Source organism: Phlebotomus papatasi, chromosome 2, assembly GCF_024763615.1.
Source record: "Phlebotomus papatasi isolate M1 chromosome 2, Ppap_2.1, whole genome shotgun sequence".
NCBI lineage: Eukaryota > Metazoa > Arthropoda > Insecta > Diptera > Psychodidae > Phlebotomus > Phlebotomus papatasi.
In genome coordinates, this window is record NC_077223.1 from 67,524,503 (window position 1) to 67,550,442 (window position 25,940).

Below are 25,940 nucleotides of genomic sequence, written 5' to 3' on the forward strand. Positions count from 1 at the left end.
ATTCAAGATGGCGATTTTATTAGGCATAGGCATGTAGGGGGAGGTGGAGCTACTTTGAATTGTGGGACTACATTGACATATGATTTTTTCGTCTTTTTCTAATAGTCCTTTCAATTATTTTATTGAGATATTCAATTTCAAATTCTTCCATCGGAAATATTCTTTATTCTTCAAATAATACGGTATCAAAGTCTATGTGAACAAAACGAATGTGCGAATGCGAAATACGAAACGAAATGCGAATGATTTAAGTTCTGAAAAAAGGGGGTGATCAGACATTGAACATCTAATCTATCTTTTCTTTTTTTTTTTCACCTGAGCGTTCAAAGGTGCTCTCTTAAATCTCCCTTAATTCCTGCTCACTTTTTTATCCTAATTGCCCTATAAATAGAGATCCCTCAAACTTCTATTACAATATTTCTTGAATTTTCTACTTACAGGTAATTCTTTTCATCAACTTCATAAATTCCTCTTGTAACATATAATCTAGTTTTCTTCTAATGTTACTTACAAAATCTCTAAATTTCTGCAATCTATCTCTTAGCGTCCTTTGCAGCAGAATTCCCTCTAAAAACTGACACTTCTACGCTTCTTTTCTATCTGGCAAGTCCTAACCATAAAAGCAACTCTAATCTATAAAGGCTGACTCCCATAATTATTTAAATTCAAATTTAGAATCTGCAACAGATATCCACAATTGTTTTGCCCATCCAAATTACATTATCTTAAAACCCAGTTTCCTTTAGAAATACGCGAAAAAATAATTTAATCATCTAGCCCTACAGCTCAAAGTAGCCCCACATTCCCCTATGGACGAAATACAGTAGACTTTCTCAAATTCGGGCCTTTGAGACCGAAATGTCATCCGAATTTCACAGAAATTCGGGCGATAAACTTTTTGAAGTACAACGATTTTTATTGATCTGCATAGGGGAAAGTGCTCTCCCTTCGAATGTTCACGCCTTCGAATAATGTGAATTTTCTTTTAGTTTTCCTAAGAGATTTACACATTTCTATTAAATATTAGTTGGCTTATCATCAATTGTTGATAATTCCATGATAATTTAGTGTAAATCTCTTACGACTAACAGAAGAAATTCACATTATTCGAAGGCATGAACGTGCGAAGGGAGAGCACTTTCCCCTACACACATAGGGGAAAGTGGTCTGCCTTTGAATGCGGCAGCCATTGAATATTTATTTTTTCCTATTATTTCCCAAAGCAATAATTCTATTTTGTTAATCGAATTTAATAGAAAACAACTAGTTTTATTGATTATAGTATAGAGAATAGGATTTTTCCTTTGGAAAAAAAGAGAAAAATTGATATATTCAAGGGCTGCTGCATTCAAAGGCAGGCCACTTTCCCTTATTGAGCTTACATACTCATATATATTGTAAATTTTATTAAAATCCCTTAATAACCCAAATTACATCAAAACAGATAAGCCATGGCAGATTTGAACATATTGGATTCATTTGATAATCATAATTAAACTTGAAAAATGTCAACAAACTTTTTTTGAATTTAACTGCCGCCCGAATTAAAAAGTAGTCCGATCTTAAAAGAACCGAATTAGCGAGAGCCTACTCTATTGAGATGAACTACCTGCGAAATAATCCAAAGTGAAAAAATGTAGGAGTCGTTTTCGAAAGCTGGCTCTTTATTGGAGAAACCCAAGACCGGAATTTGATATGTTTTATCGTTTAAGTGGGCACTCAATGGGTCAAGTGGTAGAGCACTCGCTCTACGATGCAAGTGTCCCGGGTTCGAATGCCCTTTAGGTCACCAGGAATTTTTTTGACGTTAAAGGTGTTCGGAGTTAGGATTGCATCCAGTGAGCTTCACTGCACTTGATTCCACGGGCATGGGACTGACAACCTCATCCCGTACAAGAATAAATAATAATGCATGTCTAGAAATCCCCTTGTGGGAAGGCCTTGTTCCTTCATGGAATGTTGTGCCAGTATTATTATTATTATTATTATCGTTTAATTTCTAGGTCGATGACAAGTTGGAAAAAATATATTTTATATAGGGGAAGGTTTACAGATTTCGCACACCTTTTCCTGAAAGAATTACATCAGGAATATAAGAAAAATATGAAATGTTCGAACTCGAACCCAGAGTATATGTGAAGCCTGAAAGCCTTCCTCTATTGCTTTCTCTTTAAATTCAAGGGTAATAAAAAAGTATATCTCGAAAATTTGGGAAGCCCTGTAAAATTTAGTTTTGGAAAACAAAAAGAATTTATAATTTTAATTTTAATTAGCAAAATACTGCAAATGAAGGTTATAATTATTCAAATTATGTAAGACAAAATTTTATACATTAAAAAAATAAAACACGATTGGTACAAAAATTGACGGAGCTCCTTGCTCTTAATTTATACTTCTATGGGACTAATTTTCTCAATGACTGACCCTCCAATTCACTATCTAATTCTACTTTATTCTGCACTTTTGCTTCACCTTTTTAGATTTTATCCACATAGAAAATTTGCTGATTAATGCACCTCAATGTGTTTTCATGCTTCTGTACTCCATCATATAGAAATATTTCATATCTCACATGCACCACACTTTAATTTAATTGCAAATGTGAATGAAAACTTTTCACTTATTGCTGTATCTCTGGGGACAAAACATCCCAATCTCATTTCAGAATATGAAGAAATTCTCACGTGGCAAGAGAATCCGCAGCAGCAGCAGCAGTGTGAAAATTACTAAAGAATTTATTATAAAAAAAAATGTTTAATTTTGTTTAGGGAAAAAAAGATAACTGCGAATTTTAAAGTCCAAAATGACGGCCAGGCAAAATTTTAGAAGATACTCAATACAATGACTAAAAATCATTTTAATAAATTTCATCTCATGAGGTATATAGACATTTATACAGACAACACACATAAAAATAGAAGATGTTATTTCTTAGTTGTTGGTCGATATAAGACGAGATAGGATGCGCCAGTTACGTTTTATGCAAAAGGTTTCACATCAAATTCCAGTGATCAATTTTCATTACAACATCAAAGTTTTTTAGATGGAGTGAGGAAACAATGTTAATAGATTATATTTGAACGAGCTTAAGGAGATGACATGTTTCTATGTGAACGAATATTCGAGAGGAACAATTCAATTAAAATGGAATTAAAAGTTAATATTAAAGTATAAATTATATAAATGTGTAAATTACCATTTAAATATACTCATTTATGTTTCTTTTCTTTTCTTTTTTGGTGAAATTATTGTACTGAAAAAAAATTAAGTAAATATGTAAGAAAAAAAACAAGATATTTGTATCATTTTAGAATAAATAAAAATTCACAATAAATTAACTAACATTTACAACGTTTTCTTTCTTCACTCTTTGACTCTTTTCTTTTTCCTTCGAGAATAATACTTTTAGGGTTCATTTGGTTCCTGAATATTTTTCTTCTCATGGAGAAGTATCTCTTCTCCAAAGTTCTTTGGGATCAAAATAACAGCACACACAAAAAAAAGGATGGATATGATTGAAATTCCATTGACTAGAAGACTAGACTATAAATGGAGAGACTTTTATGTGAGAGAGAGAGAGCAATGGGTTATGTTATCGGACTGATATTGTCTTGGGGAGGAAAGTCAGAAGGCATTCCTTCCCTTTCACTTTTAGAGATCCAAATCATCAATTGAATCTGCTTGAATGAGCAAACGAGCTTCATGTCTCTTCTTACTCCCATTGCCTTTCTTACCGCGCCTATTGACAACACCATCCTCCTCGTCCATCATCCTCAGAATGGTCGTCTGGTCGGAACAATCCAAAGGAGCCACAGAAATATCCCTGACCTGCCGAAAGACATCACCAAAGAAAAAAAAGGCAAGTAACATTTTACTTACAATTGTCACGTTTCCTTTTTCACACTTAACATTTCTGTTATTATAGCCTAAATTTTATGTTTATTGTTTGCTCAATAAACATTACCAAATTGCTGCTTTTCTCGCGTTTGCAACAACAAAAAATTAAACCGTGGAACATTATGTAATTATTATCTTCATGGAATTGAGTATAAATTTACTCCAAATTTTTTATTGACTTTTTTATGAAGCGTCGACAATGTAATACCAATTTTGGTTGCCATACTACGTAAAATTTTAATTTTTATCTGGCAAAAATTCACGATTAAATTAAATAATGATTATTTATTGGAAAATTATAATTTTTAAGCTGATGAAGAAACAATACAGTAGACACTCGCTTATCCCTGTGAGCGGGGCCAATATGTCACACTGATTAAGAGATTGATACACATCAAATTGTGGCATGAATTCTCACCTGACCAAATCAACATTCTCCCTGATTATGAATAAGGTAAAGTGGTACAAGTTGGACAGTGGTACAAGTTGGACAATTGGTACAATTTGGACAGGGCTTTTTGTCTTGATAAATTTAGTACTTCATTTTTATTTGTATATTTTTAATTCTTTAGTTTTATAATTTGGTTCCTTGTGCTTAAAAACAAAATTTGTATTATATCAAGAAAAAAACCATGTCCAACTTGTACCGGCGAATTGTCCAACTTGTAACACTAATTCCAAATTATATCACTTTACCCTACGATCCAAAAAAAAGTCATTAAAGTGATAAAAAATTACAGTAAATTAGAGCACATTTGCTTTAACAAAAAATCTCCAAAACGTAAATTATGCCAAAAAAAATCAACTATCTTACGGACAATTTTATGTCACCCGGACAAAGAGTCCACGAGTTAGCGAAAGTCTATTTTCTATAATTTCTAAATATTTGGCAATACAGACTGACAAAATAAAAGAATAATGGTGCTATTCCAATGAAAAAGTGACAATGTTTTTTTTAGCACATTACTGTTTTCAAGTACTAAAATAGACCATGACTGTTCCCATACGTCATTTCAAGGAAAATAATGAGTAGAGAATATTAATGCTGCTCTCCAAATTTTCACCACTGAGCATTCACGGGAAAACTCATGGAAAACCTGCGATCGAAGTTAAAGTTGCCAACTCCCGACCAACCAACTGCATCACGCCACCAAGCTGACATGACAGATTACTCCACATTGACTGAATGTCAGATGCACAGTAAAAAAATGTGTAAAATTTTACTACTAACAGTGCAAAATCGACCATTTTAGTTGTTTAATTTAAAAATGTTTAAAAAATGCACAATAATTTGGTAATTTATAGTCACGTGATTAAAAAATTACCACTATTATAGTTGAAAAATTTTCAACAACGTTGTTTAACTTGAAATGGGTGTAAAATTTTAACACTATAATAGTGTGAAATCGGATAAATTAATTATTTAATTGCGATTTGTGTAAAATTTCTCAATATTATAGTCATAAAAAAATTTTCATCAATGTTTTGTAATTTAAAACTTTTGAAAAATTCTAAAAATTACCACTATTATAGTATGATTATAGTTTTTCACATTATTATAGTGTGAAAAATTACACAACTTTAAGGTATTTTTTGTGGCATGATCAAAAATTAACACTATTATAGTTTGATTATAATTTTTCACACTATTATGGTGTGAAGCATTGTATTTTAACAAAAGTTGTTAAATTTTAAATAAAAGTTGCTGAATTTTTTGACAAATGTTGTTGAATTTTTAAACAAAAGTTGTGTAAAAATTGTTGAATTTCCATTTAAGACATATACGTCACTCGAGATGCTTTACATTGGGAAAAAGTCATATAAAACTTCAAATATTTATATGCATAGTAAGTATACCGTGAAGATCCGAGCATCAGATGTAATTATCATTAGGGATGTAATTATCATAGCATTAGGGAGGATCCCGAGTACAGGAAAAAACATTACAAATGTCTAAAAAGGCAAAAAAAAACTAAAATAAACGAAATGAAATGAAAATTCAACAATTTTTGAGTTTACTCACAAAAATTCAACAATTTTTAAATTCAACAACTTGAAATTCAACAACTTGAAATTCAACGATTTTAAATTGAACAATTTTAAATTAAACATTTTTTCCAAATTTAACACTATAATAGTGGTGTGAAAGATTACACACTATAATAGTTATTATTTTTTTTACTGTGTGACATTGTGATCGGGTGAAAGCTTGCTCAGAAATCTCGGTAGCTCAATGGGCAAAGTGTTGGCTTTGTGACGCAGAGACCCTCGGTTCGATCCTTGACCGAAGCGCGTCCGGTGAATAATTGGAAAACAGTTTTTGACCGTCCTTAAAAGCTACAAACTGAACGCAAAAAATATCATGAAGGAAGTATGATAAAAGATAAGGGAGCAAAAAAAGATTTGTGATGGAGCAAAAAGAAAAATGATATGGAGAGATGAGAGGAACAAATATATGGGAAAAAAGAAAACAGATGGAACTCGTATGTAAACAAAGAGTAAGCGAAATGGCTATATGGACCTGATTGAGTCTGACTGCCAAAACGTCAAACAAGAGAGAGAGAGAGAGAAAGCTTGCTCGGAGGGAATATTCGAAATCGGATCTCGATTGAACTTTTCTTTTGTGTTCGTTCCTGTCACGACTATTTCGTGATTTTGGAACACGACAAGAACGGGATAAAATATGAAGTTTTGTATAGAGAAAAGAACCTTACATCTTGTCTATCATGATAAAGAAAATGTACAAAATACTATGAAAGTGAAAGAATTAAATTAATCTTGTCGATTTCCCAACCGAAATCCGAAATCGAATATTCCCGCCAAGCAAGCTTTCACCCGATCACAATGCCATCTGACATTAATTGAAATAACATGTGGGAACAGTCACGGTCTTTTTAGTACTTGAAAACAGTATTGTGCTAAAAAAAACATGATCATTTTTTCATTGGAATAGCACCATAATGCGGAAAATGACGAGCCTTTGAAATAGGGTACTTTTCAAATTGATTTTTTTCTCTTGTTTTTGAATGAAATTGTACCTTATTGTCGGATAATATTTAGCTCGAGAATGCAATTGTGAAAGTAAATTGTATAATGATAAAGTTCAGTTCCATAAAAAAGCGGTGGCAAAGCGTCCCAGGCTTTTCGAAGTGCTCGAACTCGTGAATTTTAGATGCTATACCTCAAATGTACTTTCGCATCATTTACTGTTTACCAATTTTCAACCGATTTTAATCTATTCATAAAACACTCAAAAGATCCCACAGAAATATAATAGAATTTTTTTCGAACAAAAACGACTTATACGTTATTAACCGCTTCATTACCGGTTCACAACCGATTTAAACCTATTTATAAATCACTCACAACATATCGCAAAATACCTTAGGAGCAATATAATTGAATTTCGGATAAAAATAAATTATCGATTATGAACCGGTTTATAACCGATTGAAATTGGCTCAAGCTTGTCAAGAATTCCAAGACCTTTCCGACGAGCTCAAACATGATATCATTCTATTGCTAAATACGCTCTTTAGAGCCTTTTTAACCTTTGACCTTGAAAAACGTTATTAGAAATGGTTCAACGGGATTTTTGTATAAAGACGATGTGATCCTTTTAGATAATCTCTAAAAAATATCCAAAAATGGAAAATTAAAGAAAATGAACGACATGCTCAGGATTGACTTATAATAAGTTGCCAGGTTTTCAATTTACGCTCCGGATCGCCAATATCCATATGACAACTGTCAAAAACTAGAAATAATCATATAGATTACGGATAGCTATCTAAACCGTCAAAAGGGCCACAAAATACCAAACAAAAGAAAGTAGCATTTTTGATCAAATTAATTTAACTTTTACTTTATTAAATTAAATATTAAAAGGGGTAGGAAAGCATCCAAGGCTTTGCGAGCGGTTCGAACTCCTGAGAAGATGCTCTGCTTTATATCCTTTTCGCAATTTTTTTGGATGCATATTAAATTAATGTCGATTTAAATTCATCAATAAATTACCATGATTCATATTAAAATTGTTCAAGAAAAAAGGTATTATAAAAAAAATCACTAAAATTTTAATTAATTAATTGTCCAAATGAAGTGAAAATTAGAACTTTTTACATTGAATAAATCATAATGGTGATTTAACCAGTGAAAGGTGCCAAAGGATGAAATGTTCAGCTAAACTAACTACAAAATATTTGCGAAAATCATTGAAAAAGCTTGGGCCAAAAGTTAGGAAAACCTAAATGAATGAAGGCGAAGGGGCAAAAGGAGAAAGAGATTAGTTTCAAAATAATGTCATTTTAGAACAGTCATCGAAATCCGTAAGTCGATATCTATTACCGTTTGAATTTTATATGGGTCAAAAGACTGATTGGGTCAAAAGAATATTTTTGAATTAGAGCTATTAGCATTACTTTCCCGATTCATTGCCAATTATGACCCATGCAGTCAGGTTTGGAATTTCATAAGCTTTCAAAAAATCCAAATTTAACAAAATCATTTAAAAATTAGACCCTCCAGGTGGTTGAACTTTGCCCTTGAATAATCTAAGATGGCAATTTTTCCGGTGATAGGAGTCGAAGAACGAAATATTCAGCTGGACTACCTCCAAGACATACCTAAAAATGAGCGAAATCGCCTAAGCCAGTCTTGAGATAAGTCAAAAAATCATGTTTTTGGAGGGCTGGCAATTTGGATAATTTGGGTAAGTTAGTTCACTGGAGAATGTTTACCCTGGGGTAGGGGTCACCAAAGACCGAAAGTCGATATCTCTTACCGTTTAAGCTCTAGCTTACGAACAAATGGGTCAAATAGAAAAATAATTTCCGATAAAAATATTCAATTATCGGTATACACAATCGATTCATTACCGGTTAAAATCGATGCATCCGGGTTAGAAATTTCAAGAACTTTCAAAAAACTCCAAATTTAGCCAAATTGGATGAAAAAAAACCCTGCAAAGTAGTTTACCTTCGACTATCAATAATTAAAAATAGCAATAATTAAAAATGGGTTGACATTTGAAATTCAATAATTCAAAATGGCGAATTTTCCAGTCATAGGCTTGTTTGGATAAAATGTTCGCCTGGGGTACCATCTAACACATATCCGAAAATCATTGAAAAAGCTAGAGCCAATTTTGATAGAAAACCAAAAACACACGGTTTTGGAAGACATGGATATGAGTGGTGAGAGGAAAAAGAAAAAAGAACGGGGGAGAGAAGACCGGAAGTTGATATCTGTGACCTTGAAAGTGTTATTAGAAAAATGATTCAACGATATTTTCGTACATGGACGAAATATCCGCCTAGGTAATCTCTAAAAGATATCCAAAAATGAAAATAACTCACAACGCGTTTTCGAACAATCCCGAAATAGACATGTTTTTTTCCGGAATCTTTTGAATTTTTAATCTTGAATTTTATAAAACCTTTATATTTAAAGGACACTGGGCAAAATGGTTCAACCTTTCTCCACAAAATGAGACCTATACCATCGAATAGGTATTGGCAGAGGTAATAACTTTTGTTCCAGGACCAACCCCAAAAATATATAGGAAAAGCACTAAAGCATAAAACTTGTAACAATTTTTTTTGCAAAACTCCTTTTATACAATAACGGTTAATCGTATATTGGTCGTTTCTAAGAATAATATGTAAAGAAGAACTCAAAGAAAATTTTCCTGGAACAAACCATATCTTTATCTCTTCATTTTCCTTGCTATTTTCCAGATCTTCTTTGTAAATCTTTTACCATCTTTCAAATTCATAAAAAAAGGATTGTATCTAGGGAAATGTCTATTATGCAGAAATATTCTTCTTGAAAAAAGAATTAAAATCTCTAAAGATTGCAGGGTCCTAAAAGATCTCGTTATTTAATTACTTTGAGTAATAAATTTAGAGAAAAAAATGTTTTAATTAATTATACTGAGAACCTTTTGTTAAAATTCTTTAGTAACGGTACCCTTACAACCCTATGAACTTCAGCAATCCTAGTTCCTTTTTTAAGGAGAATAGTTCTCTAAAGGCGACAAAAGAATGCAATCGATGTATTACTTTTTTGAGGATATTTGAAGAAAATCTGGATACAAGAGAGATAGGGATACGGTTTCTTTTGGGAAAATGTTCCTTGAGTACAGTTCTCTTTTAGAAAAGGTTCTTTGGCACCAACAACTTACGATATACCATTTTTTTTTAAAGCAAGTTTCACAAAAATAGTTCGACCCATTTCTTAAAAAAATTTATCTGAAAAAGTAGAAGTGATGGACCATAAGTTTCTTCGGGTCATATATTCAAGATACACCAAGGACTCCGAAAATACTTGTGATTTGCCATTAAACGAAAAAAGTGTTCGTTTTGTTGCCCTGAAATGTGCGATGGCTTTAAAACATGGCAAGTTTGTATTGGAGCTACCAGATGTACCAGTCAGAGGGAAAATCTAAAAATATTTATTTAAAGCTTAAGTCATACATCGACTTTGTCCTGAATTTCATCAAGATCGGTTAAACCGTTTTCGAGTAATAAATGGTCAAAATTGTGAATTTTCCGAAGGATATCGTTAATTTCCCAAGGACTGACAGTCCTTTTTGACTTTGGTCTCGGTAAATTTTAAGTTATATTTCAATACCTACAAAATGGGCCTAATCCCATCTCTGGCGAAGGGTTGGACTAGCTCCCATACATTTCTGCCCATTGTCCTTTTATAGATAAGTTAAAAAGATCTTTATGGGACAATACAAATCAATTTTTAATTTGAACTTTCTAGAACGGATCTAAACTCAATTCTTCTGGATGATTACAAATAATAAGGATGTCCTAATTTAGGATACTTTTTTTTATAGGACTTCAATTAATTCTTGAGCTAAGATATTTTTGATCAAAAAAATATAAAATTTCTCTTTGCAAATGCTGGCGATGCCGAAAGATTTAATCATCAATCCCAAAATTAAATATTTATCTCAAAAATAAAAAAAAAATAATCCCAACAAATCCGTTTTTATAACATACACGGAAAACCGAATTATTTTAAAATAGTTTTACAAATCTACTATGTATTTCCCAAATTGTTCTCTTCATCAACAACATGATCCAATTACAAAAATTCAAGTTTGTTAATTTTACCTCTTACCATTCTTAGTCCGAGTGGGATTATGGTACTAATAAAGGCTTAATAAAATAATTTTAATTTTGCAATTCACATGAATAAACAAGAATATCAAACATTGATAGAATTAAAACAAAAATCCCTATGGATGAGTATTCAAATGCGATTAGTCTCAATTTAATTTTCCAACTAAATTTAACTTGATTTATAAAATATTAAAATGAACTATTTATTATACGGATTAATTGCAAATTTATGTTTCATTTATATAAATTAAAGTGCAGATATTATTCAGTCTTTAATGTTCACAGACAATACGCATTTATTAAATAATATAAATTCATGTCCCTCGAATTTTTGGCATCTCAAGTTCGCCCCCATTTATTCAATTTTAAATGTGTCTCAAAAATATTTCTTAATTGGGATACCGCCTTCAGCAAATACGTTTGAATCAAATCTTGTTTACTCCCAATTTTCTTGTAATTTCACCCTTCAGTGCTTTTGAACCCTTTTCAAACCTATTCCTGAAAAATAAAGAGGCTCATCGTCTATAATATAATCATCAGCTATAACGTAAATAGAATCATTCAAAAGTCCCTCCCTTAAATTGGACAAACTCAATAGAAAACTTTTAACTAATCGGATACTTCTTGAATGTTTCCCTTCAAAACTCTCCGCGTAGAACTTTAAGCATCACTTAAGATATTTTTCTGGTGAGACGAAAACAACAAAATCGAGGAAAAAGTTGCTGGAGGAGACGAAGTGTAAAAGGAAAAAATAAGTGAGAAAAAAACAGGTGAGACTTACCGCTCTAAAATTTCCACAATTGTTAAGGTGTTCATTCTCGAGTCGAAAGAAATTCCAGACGAAACGCCTGAATACTTCGAGAGGACTCAAAATGGAAATCATGATTTCTCTCTCAATATAACCCCCCTCAATGAGACTCATCGACAATGTCCAACCAAATCTCAGCACAAAATCCTCCATTATGGCAAAATAGTAGAACCACTAGAAAAAGGATATGCCAACCGTCACCCAGAAGCATTCTCAAACCGCAAAAAAAAAGTTATAAAATTGATGATTTCTTACCGTTGACGAATACACAATTTCTTCCCTCAAAAATCTGTTATCTCCAGCTTTGGCATCAAACAATCCCCAATCCATTTTGATATCCCACCCATACGAATAGCAAGATGAAATTATAGAAGCCACAATCCAAAGATAAAACCACGGATTGTTGGTTGAGTCCGAATAAGTATCTGCAAAAAAACAGAGATTGTTTTTTTTTCAATTTGTTAGAAAAATTTTCATCTAACAGTGTTCTAATGCCTTTTCCATGGAAATGCTTTCATCCGCAAGACCCACAAATATTGATTTTCTACCGTGAAATGCTCTTTATGAAAAAAAGCACAACAACACCATACGGGGTAGATGGATAATAGACATTCATCTGCACCTATATTAATATTTTGCATTGCGAGAGCAGATTGGATGTGATAACACTGCGAGAACGATGTGGGAGAAATGGAGGATTTCAGTGCGAGTAATTTAAATATTACAAATATTGTGTGTAGTTCTGTCTACAAAACCAGAACCATATCCCTAGATGATAGATAGAGTTCATTCCAATATGAATTACACAAATAATAATTAACTTTGTTGATGAAACTATCAGTATGTCTATCAAGTTAATTATCAAGCATAATTATAATTTCATTAAAGAACTAAAACAATAATTTTTTGTACAAATCCCATATTTTTTGGGAGAATAATGTTGAGCAGTTTGAGCCAAATCAGTTTAAAAGTAATTTTAAGTCACACCATCAGAGATATCAGTATCAGCATCAAGTGTGTTGTTGGCCAATCTAACGCTTATTTCTCTATGCTTGTTTCTGTAACCACTTCCTCACAAATCTAATGTCACTCACAATCTAATGAAATTGTCATTTGTCAAGAATAACAAAACATATACATTGAATTAAATTAACTTATAGCATTGTCTTTGGATCTAAATAGTCCCGTAAAAACTCAGTTTTCTTTATTGTATCCTTTATGGCGCTGCGATCGCTTTTTCTACCCAGGCACATTTTTTTACCCCTTCCATTAAACGATATTTCCGAATGCAAATTAAAGTGAGTTGCTTCGGCAAACGAAGTGTCAATGGGCTGGCATCCGCTGAAGGAAAAGGTCGTCTCTATGTCGCTCCGTATAAGGATTTATATACAGTAGAGTCTCTCAAATCTGAACCTCTCAAATTCGAACGTCGTTTGAATTCAAAATGTCAATTGTGAGGTTATGTTAAAAAGTTTGTATTCTGCATGAATGAAAATCATATTTATGTGCTTCTTCCTGAATGTTTACATACAATATGATGGTATAAAATGAAAAGGAAGTACGTTACCACTAAGACTTGTGAGAAAATAGGGGAATTTGATACAAAGTACAATTTAGTCTCACATAAATTTTGTTAGTTTTGAAAAAATCGTTCGAATTTGGGAGGTGAGAAATGTCAAAAATACCCCCGGAGCGTTCGAATTTAGGAGACTCTACTGTAGCTCTTAAAGTACCCCAGTACCCTTTTCTCCATGTCGCGGTCTTGAATTCCAGGCTTCCTACCACCAGCTTGCTTTCGGACAATCGTATTTGTATCCTTGAATCGCAATACTACCTTTCGAACTGTTGAGCACGACTTTCCGGTGAGTTTTCCTATTTCCGCATAAGTCGCATTTGGATTTTGTAGGTAAATGTCAACTATCTGTTGTCGGATTTTCTCCATCTTCTTGAGATATCTCAACCAAAAATCAATATTTTTTAACGAGAGTGGTATCGAAATAAAACTAATGAAATGCACTAAAAATTACAACTGACAAACAAAAAGTAAACAATAGTTTAAACTATCAAAATCATATCAAGTGTTGGGGAAATTTAAACGATTCCACGCTTTAGTGATAATTTCCATAAGCAACAAGAGCACTATATAACAACCTGGAGCACCCGCCCAGGGATGTGTTAGGTGTGTCATAGGAATGAAAGATTACGATTGGTGGGTTTGGCCGTCGACTGGGTTAACAAATGTCGAATGGGCCATACGCTCTACAGAACATAGTTATTAATTTCTGCGGAAGCTGTTATTAATTTAACTATCGATTTTTGTCAATTATTTTGGTTAGTAAAATCTACAGACGTATCTGAAAATGATTTTTTGAATCAAATCCAGTAATAGACTTTGTTTATTTCACAAATTTGTTAGATTAGATTACAGTGGGGGCGATTCTTCGCGGAACCGCTGCACCCAGGCCTCCTTTTGGGCCCATTATGCATCCCCGGTTAAATTAATCCCTGTTAAGGGCAAGATGGTTCAAGCCAGCCCGTTTTTCGGATAAACTCCATTACACAGGGCGGCTTCAATCTTGATAGGTCTTCATCAGACAGTACCGCTTTACCTAGCAGTACTCGTCTGATGTTGCATAAGCTGGGGCAGTCAAACACATAGTGAGTGATCCTCTCCTCAGTTTGATTGCATCCTCTGCACATTGTGTTCCATTGGACACCCATCCTATTCAGATGTTTATTTAGACAGTGACCGGTTAGAACATTAGCAATCTGCCGGGCTCTCCAGCGACTGCCTCCCACCAGGTACGCTGTTCTTTTCTTATCCAAGTTGGTCATGAACAGTTTGGACACGCGACAATCTTTAGTCGCGGCCCATTCCGTTTGATGAAGTTTTAACGAATCCTCCTCTATAATAGATTTCCTCATTTGCAAGGAAAACCCTACAGCAGGTTCGGGACCAATGAAGGCGGTCCTTGCCCCAGCTACCTCGAGGCGGTCCGTTTCTTCATTTCCCGCTATGCCCCTGTGCCCAGGTACCCAATGTAGACCGACGTCACATTTCTGTGAGACCGCTTCTAACATTTTCCCGCACTCAGTCACAATAGCAGAACGCGACGCATATCCTGTTATAGACAGAATCGCAGCTCTACTATCTGAGAAAATTTGAACTTTTCTACCCTCGATGCCAGATTCCACTAGACTCCGAGCACCAAGCAGGATTGCGACGACCTCAGCCTGAAACACTGTCGTGTACTGGCCGAGGGGCACTGATCCAGCAATTTGAAACTCCGAGCAATGGTAACCGGCGCCTGAGGATCCCTCAACTCGAGAACCGTCAGTGAATAGAGCGACCGCATCGGACTCGATGATCTCATCCGCGCGTTCAGCCCACTCAGCCCTCGTATGAAGTGTTGCTTTAATTGATTTCTTGGGTAGTCTTCCCTCAATGTGGAAGTCATCCCTCATTAAAAGGTCTGGATGTCTAGCAACAGGCTTATCGAGTATTCTCGTATGGCCTGCTGGGTGACAACCAACCTTCCAAGTTCCAGCTGAGCGTAACCTCAGAGCTGCCATGCTCGCTTCCGACTTTATGAAAATTGGTAGTGGCGGCAAGCTTAACATGACCTCCAGAGCAGCGGTTGGCGCTGTCCTTATGGCCCCTGTTATCGCAAGACAGGCCATTCTTTGAAGCTGCTGTAGTGCTCGCGCCGAATTTTTAAATTCGACTTTCGGCCACCATATTACAGCTCCGTAAGAAATTATTGGCCTAACGATTGCTTTGTACATCCATAATACGATTTTCGGTGAAAGACCTAACAAATTTGTTAATTCAATTATGGAATCGATCCCAGAATATAACTGCTCTCTCTTTTACTTCGAGCAGTAATATCATTATCATCAGTAATATCATATCAGTAATATTATATTATCATTCAAATTTTGACAAACGGAAAAAAATTTTTTTTATTTTACCTGCAGCTATGTTTAAATAGGGTAGTTTGAAACCATTCCTAAGGAGTATATTTAAATCCGATTTCGGAATCGCCACGAACGCGACATATGCTAAAATGAATAGACATTGGAACTAATGTTTTAAATCATGGAAGAAGTAAAACATAGAAACTAAGTCAAAACTGAGCGCTGGTCCATTTTTCGAAAAATAAGAGTAGAGATTAAAAATTACTTCAAAATATAAGTTTAAAAATTATCGGGACCCAGGACGATAGACGCTGGGAATCCTTGTAAAAAAAACCTTAATTCTTCAGAAAAATCATAGTTTGATAACGAATTCTATGAACGGCGGAAGTGATCTTGATGAAATTCGGTATAGGGTCAGTGTGTGATAATTCAGCTTTCAATTTCAGAAAGGAGTTATAAGGAAAAAGGTTCTTAATTTGTATGGTGGCTACCAGAAATTAAGGTGACGGGAGGGGATGGTTTGCATGAATAAAAAGTTTAAGTCATACACTGATCCTATATCAAATTTGATTAAGATCTCTTCAGCCGTTCTTCCGTATTTCGTTATTAAAACAGTGATTTGTCGAAAGGATTAAGGCTTTTTTATAAAGACTCCCAGCGTTTATCGTTCTTGGTCCCGGAAGTTTTTTTTAATCTTATATCAGTATCTACTAAATAAGTGAAATGAACCTACTCTCCTTTATGACAATTTTGGGACCATTCCCAATATAGTTTTGAGACTATTCCCCCTTTGGGGCATCTGAGATTTCCTTGGCGTTTTAGATATGCTTATTTTTCTCTTTGCCTCTCTGAAACACCGAGGAAATCTCAAATGGTCCAAGTTGGAAATGGTTCCGAATTACGCCATTTTACCCTAAATTAGATGTTTATTAAATAAATTCCATTTTTTGTTATGATTTAGAATTTTACTGACCAAAATTTGATATTTTACTGCCCATACTAATTTCCTGCTGTTAATTTTTAATTTTTTACTTCATTCAGTTTTCTTCAAATATTATATTTATTATAATTTTTAATTTCTAAGAGTTATTATAACCAATTATTCCTAATAAACAATTCTATTGAATATAAAAATTAAATGAATAAAAATAAAAAATCTAGCTCATCAACTCTGTTTTTTGATAGAGGTATTTTCATATTCTTTTCTGCAAAATATTTTGCTACAAACAATGTGTTAATGAATAATTCCAATAAACATTAAAAAGAAAGAATGATTGAATTGTAATTCACCAAATGTATAAAATAAATGTTTCTGGCATACCTTACCATTCTATTCGAAATTCTTTTGATTGTCACACTAAATCGGTATGTTATTAATTAAAACAGATATTGAGAATTTATGTTGTTTCAGGTAAATAAATGGAAAACAAAAATTGAATACTTTTCAACATAGGTATATCTCTACATTCAAGCATTCTTTGGATTTCCTGGAAGAGTCATAAACCTTGTAGGTTTTAACTGCGAGTCAGTTGAAATGCGATAAGGAATGAAATTCAATTCAATGAAAAACTTGCTTATATGGGAATGTGAGTGACAAGTTTGTTGGGAAGAATACTTGGAAAACTTTTTTTATAGCTCTCTCTCCCCAAAGAAAACTAAGGAGAAAAAGATATATATTTCCAAGAGTCTTTTCCATGTTAAACTGAAAATAAAGGACCTTTGTGTGGCTTTTAATCGAAAAGGAAATCTCTGAAAGTGTCATGAAACTACTTTATTAACTACTGAGTCATAAACTGAAGATAATCCTTTAGAAAAACAACTTTTAAAAGGTCATTCTGCACGTTAAATCTATTAAAACTCAAAAATTAGAGCAATTTCAAAACATTTTAATACCCTACGTTCCCCTACATCACTCAAGACTTTTCATGGGTTCTTGAACTAAAATTCTTTCACTAATTTTAACATATTGGTAATTTTACTCGCGACTTTGCGAAGAAAATGTAAAAATCATCTTTCTCTCGCAATTAAGCTGATTATATCAAAAGTAAAGAGATAGAAATAATAAATTAGTTTCTAAATGGCTTAATCCTCGTTATCCACTTTGCAACAACCTGAAGCAATTTCGCATAATTATAAAACCAACGTGAACAAAGATACGAAACTGCAGCATTTTACCAAAAAAACCACCCCTAAAACAATCTTTTAACAATGAGGATAATTTATATTCAATCCTCTTTGTCTAGGGAGAATGATTTTGAACCCATATCACAATAACGAAAATCTGCATTGAAATGGAGAACAACCAATCTTGTAATTAATTTGCTGCTAAATCCGTTTGATGTTTGAACTAATTGGCATACGTTTTTGTTCAATTTCCTTCCCTATGAATGGAAATCAATTTCACTTGAAATTCTATTCTAAAGAGTGCATAAAGACCAGCTGGTGGTAGTGAAAGTTACAGTGAAATAAATGAGACAATTCACACAAGATTATAAACATTTGATAAGTTATTTTCACTCTCAATATTCTTGTCACTTCTTCGCTTTTCCTTCTTCTATTCTTTCCTTTCGTGCGACACACAAAAAAAAAGTTTGAGGACTGTGCTGCATAAATTTAAAGTATACGTGGCTTAATAAGAATACTACAAGATTTGTGGATAAATTGCATGTGAAATTTATTGCACTTGTCACTTTAGTAAACCAAACACACAAAAAATAACTTGAAATAAGTGAATTTTATGCCCAACGCACAATAACTTTTGTTTAGTAAACATGTTTTTGACATTTCAATGAGAGTGAATGACACATAAATCTAGTCATCTCGCTCACACTCAAAGGAAATTTCGAAAACATATTTACAAACAAAAATTATTGTGCGTTGGGCATTATTCTGATATTTGACTAAATGATAAGTTAATTCAAAAATTTCTAGGTTAAGTTAAACCTAACCTTAAAAATTATAAACATATTGAAATGTTGCAAAATCGCTTAACCTTCCGCCTAGAGCAATTTGTTACAAAGGGTAGGCTATGAATATCAGCTATGAAAAAATTATTTTCTTTAATACTTATTATTTTTAGGTTTGCCTATCCAAAAATCATAAGAAATATTGTAGCAGAATTGCTTAATCTTCCATCTAGAACAATTTATTACAAAGGTTACGAATATCAACCATGAAAAAATGGTTTTGATTATCCTAATATAATTTAAATTATTTAAAGTTTGATCATAAAAGATTCATAAATTCTGATTATTTAAAGGTTTCTAAATAATTTTGATAAAATCTGGAAAATACAATTTTAGATCTTTGAAGTATTGAAAAGAGTTTATGGAGAGAACTGAGATACTTTTATTTTTTAAGGTTAAGTCGTACATAATCTCAGATTGGAGAATAATCTACGTAGCAAATGAACAATCAAGCTATATAGTACATTACATAACTTTTAAAATAATAATGGAGAAGCCTCCTGGTGAACCCCTTCCCATTTATGAACTGTAACATGAGCCAAGGGACATTTAAATATGGAAATTATAATTCAGAAATTCTATGAATATCTTGAATATTTAACACAAATCAGGAATATTTGAGTAGGATTAGACATGAAAATACAAAACATCAAGCTTTAGCGAAATCCTCTCAACATCACCTTCTCTCCTCTCTCTCTCCAATTCTTGTTATAGGAAATTCTTGTTTTTTTTTATTTTTAAAAGAACATATTTTTTTAAATTTTTGTAATTACTTATTGTAATGCTAACAATGTAGCACTCTGCGTATAATAAAAATATAAATTTTCAATCTATTCAAATGAAATAATATCAAGAAACAAATTCTTCAATTAAAAAATATTCGGAATTTGACAATGTTATTTTTGTAATGAAAGCATAATTTGAAACTTTAACTCAGCCTGTCAACTTGGGGCTCCTTCTATTAGGTGAGATTCTTAAAAATCTCACCTACTATAATCCTAACAAAACCTCATGTCCTCGAGTTGTCCGAGATGTTGGCCACTTCCTGATCACGAATATATAGATGGTTAAGTTACGTTCCAGGCCGTCCGTTCGTCTGGCCGCTCTTTGAAACTCAATAGCTCCCGAACTGAGAAAGATGTCGACTTACGGTTTTCGATAAAGGTTATAACATATCGGAGGGGAATCGCCAATACTGACAAAAAACCCCTAATAAAATGAAATGAAATGAAGTTATAACATATCTGGTGAAAATTGCAACTTGGTGCATTGACCCTCCCCCTTTTTTTGATTTCTCAATAGCTCCACCTCTATAGTATCGTTTGTGCTCAAATTTTAGTATGTTATAGCTGGGCCTTAGGGCTTTCGATCAGTGCCAAATTTAAGGTCCCCGGACCCCCCCTGACCCGAGCTATAAGGATCTAAAAAGAATTTCTTAAAATGGCCATAACTCCGGTCCTAATTGTTAGAATTTAAAAAGTGAGGGCATTTTGTAAAGCTCTCATGAAATGCCTCCCTTTTAACATCGGAAGTTCGTAAAACTAGCGCAAGAACGCTATTATTAAAAAGTAAATGTTCCAATTTTCTAAGTTAAAAACCTCAAAAACTCCATTGGACTCAAATTTTATGTTGTAGCTGAATGTTATACCTATCAACCAAAAAAGAATAAGTCACTCGATCACCCCTAACCCGATCTATAAGGGGTCAAAGATCGAAAATTGACCGACCTATATCTCCAGTTCTAATTAACAGTTTGACCTAAATTTTGTTTGTTTTTTTTTTTGGTTTCGTCTCGATGAGCACTTTCAGATAAAGTTCAAAAAGTCAACACAGGTGGCGCTGCCATAGCGTAGCATTCAAACTAATTTTTCTAACAAACGCCATTGTGCAAGAAAAACAAATTTTAGAGTGTAGTAGCCTCTCTACAGGTCTACTGTGAACGTCTCGCAAAGTGCTAAAACTTTATAAAACATTTTGAACTTCGTAGAACCAACCGTAGAGGTGCCACAGTCGAAAAACCAATTTTCATAACACATAACCTCAATTATCTCGACACGTACTTAATCGACCTTGATGATTACTTCGGAATAATTGTAGGTGACATTAATAATCTGATATATTTCGTTCAAACGTCATTTTTTGCTCAGATTATGCCGTCTGTCCGATTTTGTCTTTTTAGTGTAAAAAAAAAATATTTTTTCCATAATAACACTGAGAAAGTACGCAGGTGATGATATGACCTCTTTTACTCGACTACGTTATTAAAAATAAAGGTTAAAAAAAATTCTTACAAAATTCAATCAATTTTTGATATTGCTGTGTATAGTTCGTCACATAGACAAAATGCCAGCTGTGGTAAAAAAAAACATATTCTAAACCAGAGGTGTGCAAGAAACCGTTGGAACCGAATTAACGTCAAAATAAGTTTGTTATAGTCTAGGATGATAACTAACGGATGGAGCATTTTAATTCACAAATGGTATATTTTTCTTAAATTCTTTATTATTTTTAAGCTTTAGATCCTACAAAAATAAATATAACACGAAATGGTAACCACATATACAGAGAACATATTTTTATTGAATTTAAAATTTTACTGGTATTACAGATAGAAAATGTTTCAAAAAAATTCAAAAAATTCCGAATTTTACATCTTTTTCAAATGCGTTTTAGGAACTGTTATCCTCGTGCAATCATTATAAAGTTTGTGCTACTAACATAACATTAGATACTCTTTCATTTGGTAAAAGTTTTAAAATGATTGCATTTGGTTTTATACCAAAACTAAAAAACCACTTAAGAAAAAATATACCAAATTTTTGTACGGAAAATGTATGAGAATGCTCTGCCCTGGTTATAGTAACGTTTTGACCATTGACGTACATGTTTCATTTGACGTTAATTCGATTTCAACGGTTTCTTGCACACCTCTGTTCTAAACTAAAGCAAATAAATTGAATTATCTTGGATACCGAGCAACCGATAAGATCAAGTTTTGGGGCAAAATTGCAGAAGAGATTCTGTTCTATATTCCACTATCATCTTTTAAACAGATAATTTACATCCTAGATAGGATAGAGTCAGTACTTTTTCGCCAGTAAGCACTTTTTCGCCACCTAAATTAAAATTACATTTTAAGAAAATTATGAGTTCGTGGAACTGCGAAATGAGTGTTATTTCGTGACCTCTAGTCCAACGGATCAGAAAAACATATCAGGTTCTTTGCCAAATAGATTATTTCCAAATTATTAAGAGAAATTCTCGACAAGGTGAACAATTACCAAAAAACTATGGAGTTTTTAAGAAACTTGTCAAGGCAAAGGAAAATTATCTTGCATTATTTTGTATTTTTTCTGTAGAGTATTTGATATTTTTCACTGAAACTCAATCTCTTATTAACTAAACTCTATTGTAATATCATTTTTAATAATGTTATTTAAAAAGTTTATGAAATTTGGATGTGCTGAAAAGGGGCTTACTTTTTCCGCTGAGTAAATACTTTTCGCCACTCATTTTTCCAAGCATTTGACAAGTGGCGCTCCTCGCGGAATTTAGTTGAAACAGGCACAATTTTCAATTGTTTTTTTTTCTCGCAAATAAAAAACGTGCAAAATATCATTCGAAATACTCTTATAATTGTCTGGAATCGGTGTCACATAAGAAAAGTACTGTACCGTGTACTTACTGAGGTTTACGAAAGCTGCTGTTTCTTAAAAATCAATTGAAAACATGTGGCGAAAAAGTGCTTACAAAGTGGCGAAAAAGTGTTTACAAGGTGGCGAAAAGTACTGAAACATGCATTGCTGCGAGAAATGTATTTTTTCAACGAGATTCCCAAAAATTCCTGAGAAGTCTCCTGGTTTAATAGAGAGACAATGCTTTAAAGCAGAGGTGTGCAAGAAACCGTTGAAACCGAATTAACGTCAAATGAAACATGTACGTCAATGGTCAAAACGCTACTATAACAAACTTATTTTGACGTTAATTCGGTTTCAACGGTTTCTTGCACACCTCTGCTTTAAAGCATCTGTACAGAAAATTTCATTTTATTTTGACAAAAATTGTAAGAATTACAAGAGTACAAAACCTTAAGGTGGCGAAAAGTACTTACTCTACCCTATTTTGATTTAAATAAAAAATTTACAATTTTTCATAAATTTGATTCCAAATTACTGTATAATATCTCTCATCTTTAGTTCCAAATCGATTTTGCATGCAATCCGAGTTTGCTCACATTAAAAATCTCATCTACAATAAGCTGATCTAGGCTTATTACTAGTATTTCATTCAACCTAATGGAGTCACATTTAGGCTCGTTGGAAAGGTCTTGGAATTTTTGACAAGACTGAATCGGTTCCAATCCGTTATATACCGGTAACTAATTTACATATATACAAAAATCAATTGAGCTATCTTTTTAGTAATTTTTAAATCTTTTCAGATCGGTCGTGGACCGGTAAACAAAATATCATGCGAAATTGCTTTTGAGATCTAGCATCTTAAGGCACGAGTTCGAGCACTCCGCAAAGCCTGGGATGCTTTTCCACTCCTTTTTTTACTGCTCGAACTCTACGGAGAGAGCAGTATATATCGCTCCTTGGAAATTACAAGGGTCCAACTACTTTTCGGCCATTTTTCAGGAGACAGCATAAAAGATTCAACTTTGTGTAAATAATCTCAATTTAATGACTGAACAAAAACAATTTATTCTAAGTGCATTAGAATCTTAAAATCGCAAAAAAGTGAGTTGACCCCTTGTAATTTCCAAAGAGCGATATAACCCCTCGATTTTTCACCCCCAAAATTTCCACCTTCCACCCCCCGGAGACCATTTTTGTCAACAAATCTTCACGTTTGAGACGATTTCTGAGAAATGTCCGTCTGTCCGTCCGACTATCGCCAGCTCTAGAGGCCAAACGGTTAGAGATAGAGACTTGGGACCTTCGGGGGACCCCCCCATAAGTCGACCCAAGGATCGTTAACATGCCCCTCATTTTCCCCCATCCCTCCAAAACCATGCTTTTTGGTATTGCTCGAAAACGCGTCATGCGATTTTTTTTTCATTTTTGGATTTGTTTTAGAGATTACCAAGGTGGACATTTCGTCCTTAGACGAAAATACCGTTGAACCGATTTTTCAAGGTCAAAGGTTAAAATCACACTAGAGAGTGCATTTATCAAGCGAATGTGGTCATGTTTGGCATCGTTGGAAAGGTCTTGGAATTTTCTATAAAACTGAACCGGTTCCAATCGGTTTTGAATCGGTAATGAACCGGTTCATAACCGATAAATAATTTTTATGCGAAAATTAATTCTACTGCTTTTAAAACTGTTTTGGGGGATCTTTTGAGTGATATATGAATCAGTTCAAATCGGTTGAGAACCAGTAAACGGTGAATAATGCAAAAGTACTTTTGCGGTATTGCATCTAAGTAACGAGTTCGAGCATTTCGCAAAGCCTGGTACCCCTTTTACCAATATTTTCCAATTAGTAAAATCAAATTTCAAACATTTAATAAATTCCAAATTTTTAAGCATCATCCGAATCAGTTGTGAAGAAATTTAATTATTAAAAAATTAAAGAATTTTTCTCAGAATTTTGGAAATAATTAAAATAATTTTAAAAATTGATTTCACCCGTATTTATTCACAGAAAAAAACCTACACGTGCCTCACCATCGATAGCTTGAAATCCCCTCCCAATTTACCTAAATACAATTCATTTAAATTGCATTCAACTGCAGAGTAAATATTTGCCTATAAGTTCAATAAAACCGAATGTGTTTTTTTTTAATCAGTTTGCATTTATTGATCAATTTCCACAGAGTCAACAATTTCTTATCTGCAATGCAAATTTGCATAGATTCCCGGATAAAACTCTTTCAATTAAAAATTGACTTGAACTCTGAAGTGTTTCTGCAGAGAATTGGCCTTTGTACCCAGCTGCATGTACCACTTTGTGTACTGCCTATTCCACTTGGCCACATTACGTCGACTCTGGGCCTGAGTAGCAGGTCCCATGAGCTGCTTCAGGTACATCTTGGAGTGTCTCTTCTTGGGCACCACGGCCAGGGCCAGAGAATTGAATCTCTGCTTGTAGTACCTTGCTAAACACCGATTGCCAATGACATTGCCAGAAGGCAGGACAAGTTGAAACTCATCTCCTGAGATCGGAGTCTTTTCAGGAATTGGTTGTTCAGGATCTCCCTCGGGATATGTCGAACTGTAGTCATAGAAATATTCATATTCCTCCACAACGTCCCCTTCAAAACGCATCATGCAGTGTCCCTTGTCTCTCATATGCTTCTGCACAGCATCAATTGAGGTGAAACCCTTGGCTGATTCTGGACACCACAGACAGAGAAAATCCTTATGGACCTTCACAATTAAATAGCCCACGAGTCCTCCAATGTCACTGCAAAATTCAACGTCCGGAATGAAGAAGGAATGCACCTCTGCCATATGCCTGATATTGTGGGACAGATTCTCATGAACCAGCGAACAGAAGATGCACATTGTCGGATCAACATCCTCCAATTCATCCATATCACTCAAATCATCCCATTCATCGTCAATATCCTGCTAAAAAGAAACATTTTCCAACTCTGCTCCATCATTCTCTTCCATGAACTGTAACTTACACTCTCGACAGGTTTCTCCGGTACATTGACAGGCTTCTTCACAATGACTGGCTCGTGGTCTTCCTCCTCGGAAACAGAAACATTCCTAATGTGTTTATTGGACTGCACATGATTGTCGTATGCCACTTTCGACGCAAACTTCTTCTTGCATGCCGTACAGTACAGGACATCCCGGGTTTTCTTTGAATCCTCCGCCTCCTTCTCATTCTTCATCTTCAACGTGAATTCCTTGTGGCTCAGTGGTGGCATTTCTGCCAATTTTCTTTTCATATTCAAATGATGCCAGTCCGTTCGACAATGTGCCAAATGCAACTCCCCACTTGGGAATTTCACCAGGCACCACTTGCACATCACAGACATCCCGAAAAGGACACTTTTTTCACTTAAAATCAGAGTAAAATTGAGAAATGATTTTTTGTATGAAAAAAATTACACCAGCTGTGCTGTCAAAAAAGTTACTGTAAATTCCGAAAGATGGACACTTGTCTTTTCGAATAGATACGCAGCCTAAAAACTGAGCTTTTGTTTCATTCATAAAATTGTTATTCCTGTGTAATCGTGTAAATTTAATTAGT

At 33.8% G+C, this 25,940-nt stretch overlaps 3 protein-coding genes across 8 annotated transcripts in view; 1 reads left to right on the plus strand and 2 right to left on the minus strand.

Annotated features, from left to right (window-relative positions):
- The window catches only part of LOC129803958 (uncharacterized), a 53,974-nt gene extending 50,632 nt beyond the window's left edge, over positions 1-3,342 (plus strand). For all 4 annotated transcript variants that reach the window (XM_055850856.1, XM_055850858.1, XM_055850855.1 and 1 more), the window contains one exon: positions 2,666-3,342. In XM_055850856.1, the coding sequence (XP_055706831.1) occupies positions 2,666-2,730 (65 nt within the window). In that variant the 3' untranslated portion in view covers positions 2,731-3,342. The remainder of the gene's footprint in view (positions 1-2,665) is intronic.
- Positions 2,842-25,940, minus strand: part of LOC129803950 (xenotropic and polytropic retrovirus receptor 1) — a 31,400-nt gene continuing 8,301 nt past the window's right edge. The window contains exons 4-7 of one of the 2 annotated variants that reach the window (XM_055850846.1): positions 12,097-12,266; positions 11,815-12,015; positions 3,735-3,828; positions 2,842-3,253 (exon numbers count right to left, since the gene is read on the minus strand). In XM_055850846.1, coding sequence (XP_055706821.1) covers positions 3,246-3,253; positions 3,735-3,828; positions 11,815-12,015; positions 12,097-12,266 — 473 coding nt within the window. In that variant the 3' untranslated portion in view covers positions 2,842-3,245. Of the gene's footprint in view, positions 3,829-11,814; positions 12,016-12,096; positions 12,267-25,940 lie in introns of both variants that reach the window. The other variant, XM_055850845.1, reaches the window with a different exon arrangement.
- Positions 24,508-25,827, minus strand: LOC129803957 (cytoplasmic 60S subunit biogenesis factor ZNF622). 2 transcript variants are annotated; one of them, XM_055850854.1, is made up of 2 exons: positions 25,366-25,827; positions 24,508-25,303 (listed from the first exon to the last, which is right to left on the minus strand). In XM_055850854.1, the coding sequence occupies exons 1-2, from the start codon at positions 25,723-25,725 to the stop codon at positions 24,611-24,613; spliced, it is 1,053 nt and encodes a 350-aa protein (XP_055706829.1). In that variant the 5' UTR covers positions 25,726-25,827; the 3' UTR covers positions 24,508-24,610. The 2 variants fall into 2 exon arrangements, with proteins under 2 accessions (XP_055706829.1, XP_055706828.1); XM_055850853.1 differs by having other exon boundaries at positions 24,508-25,306.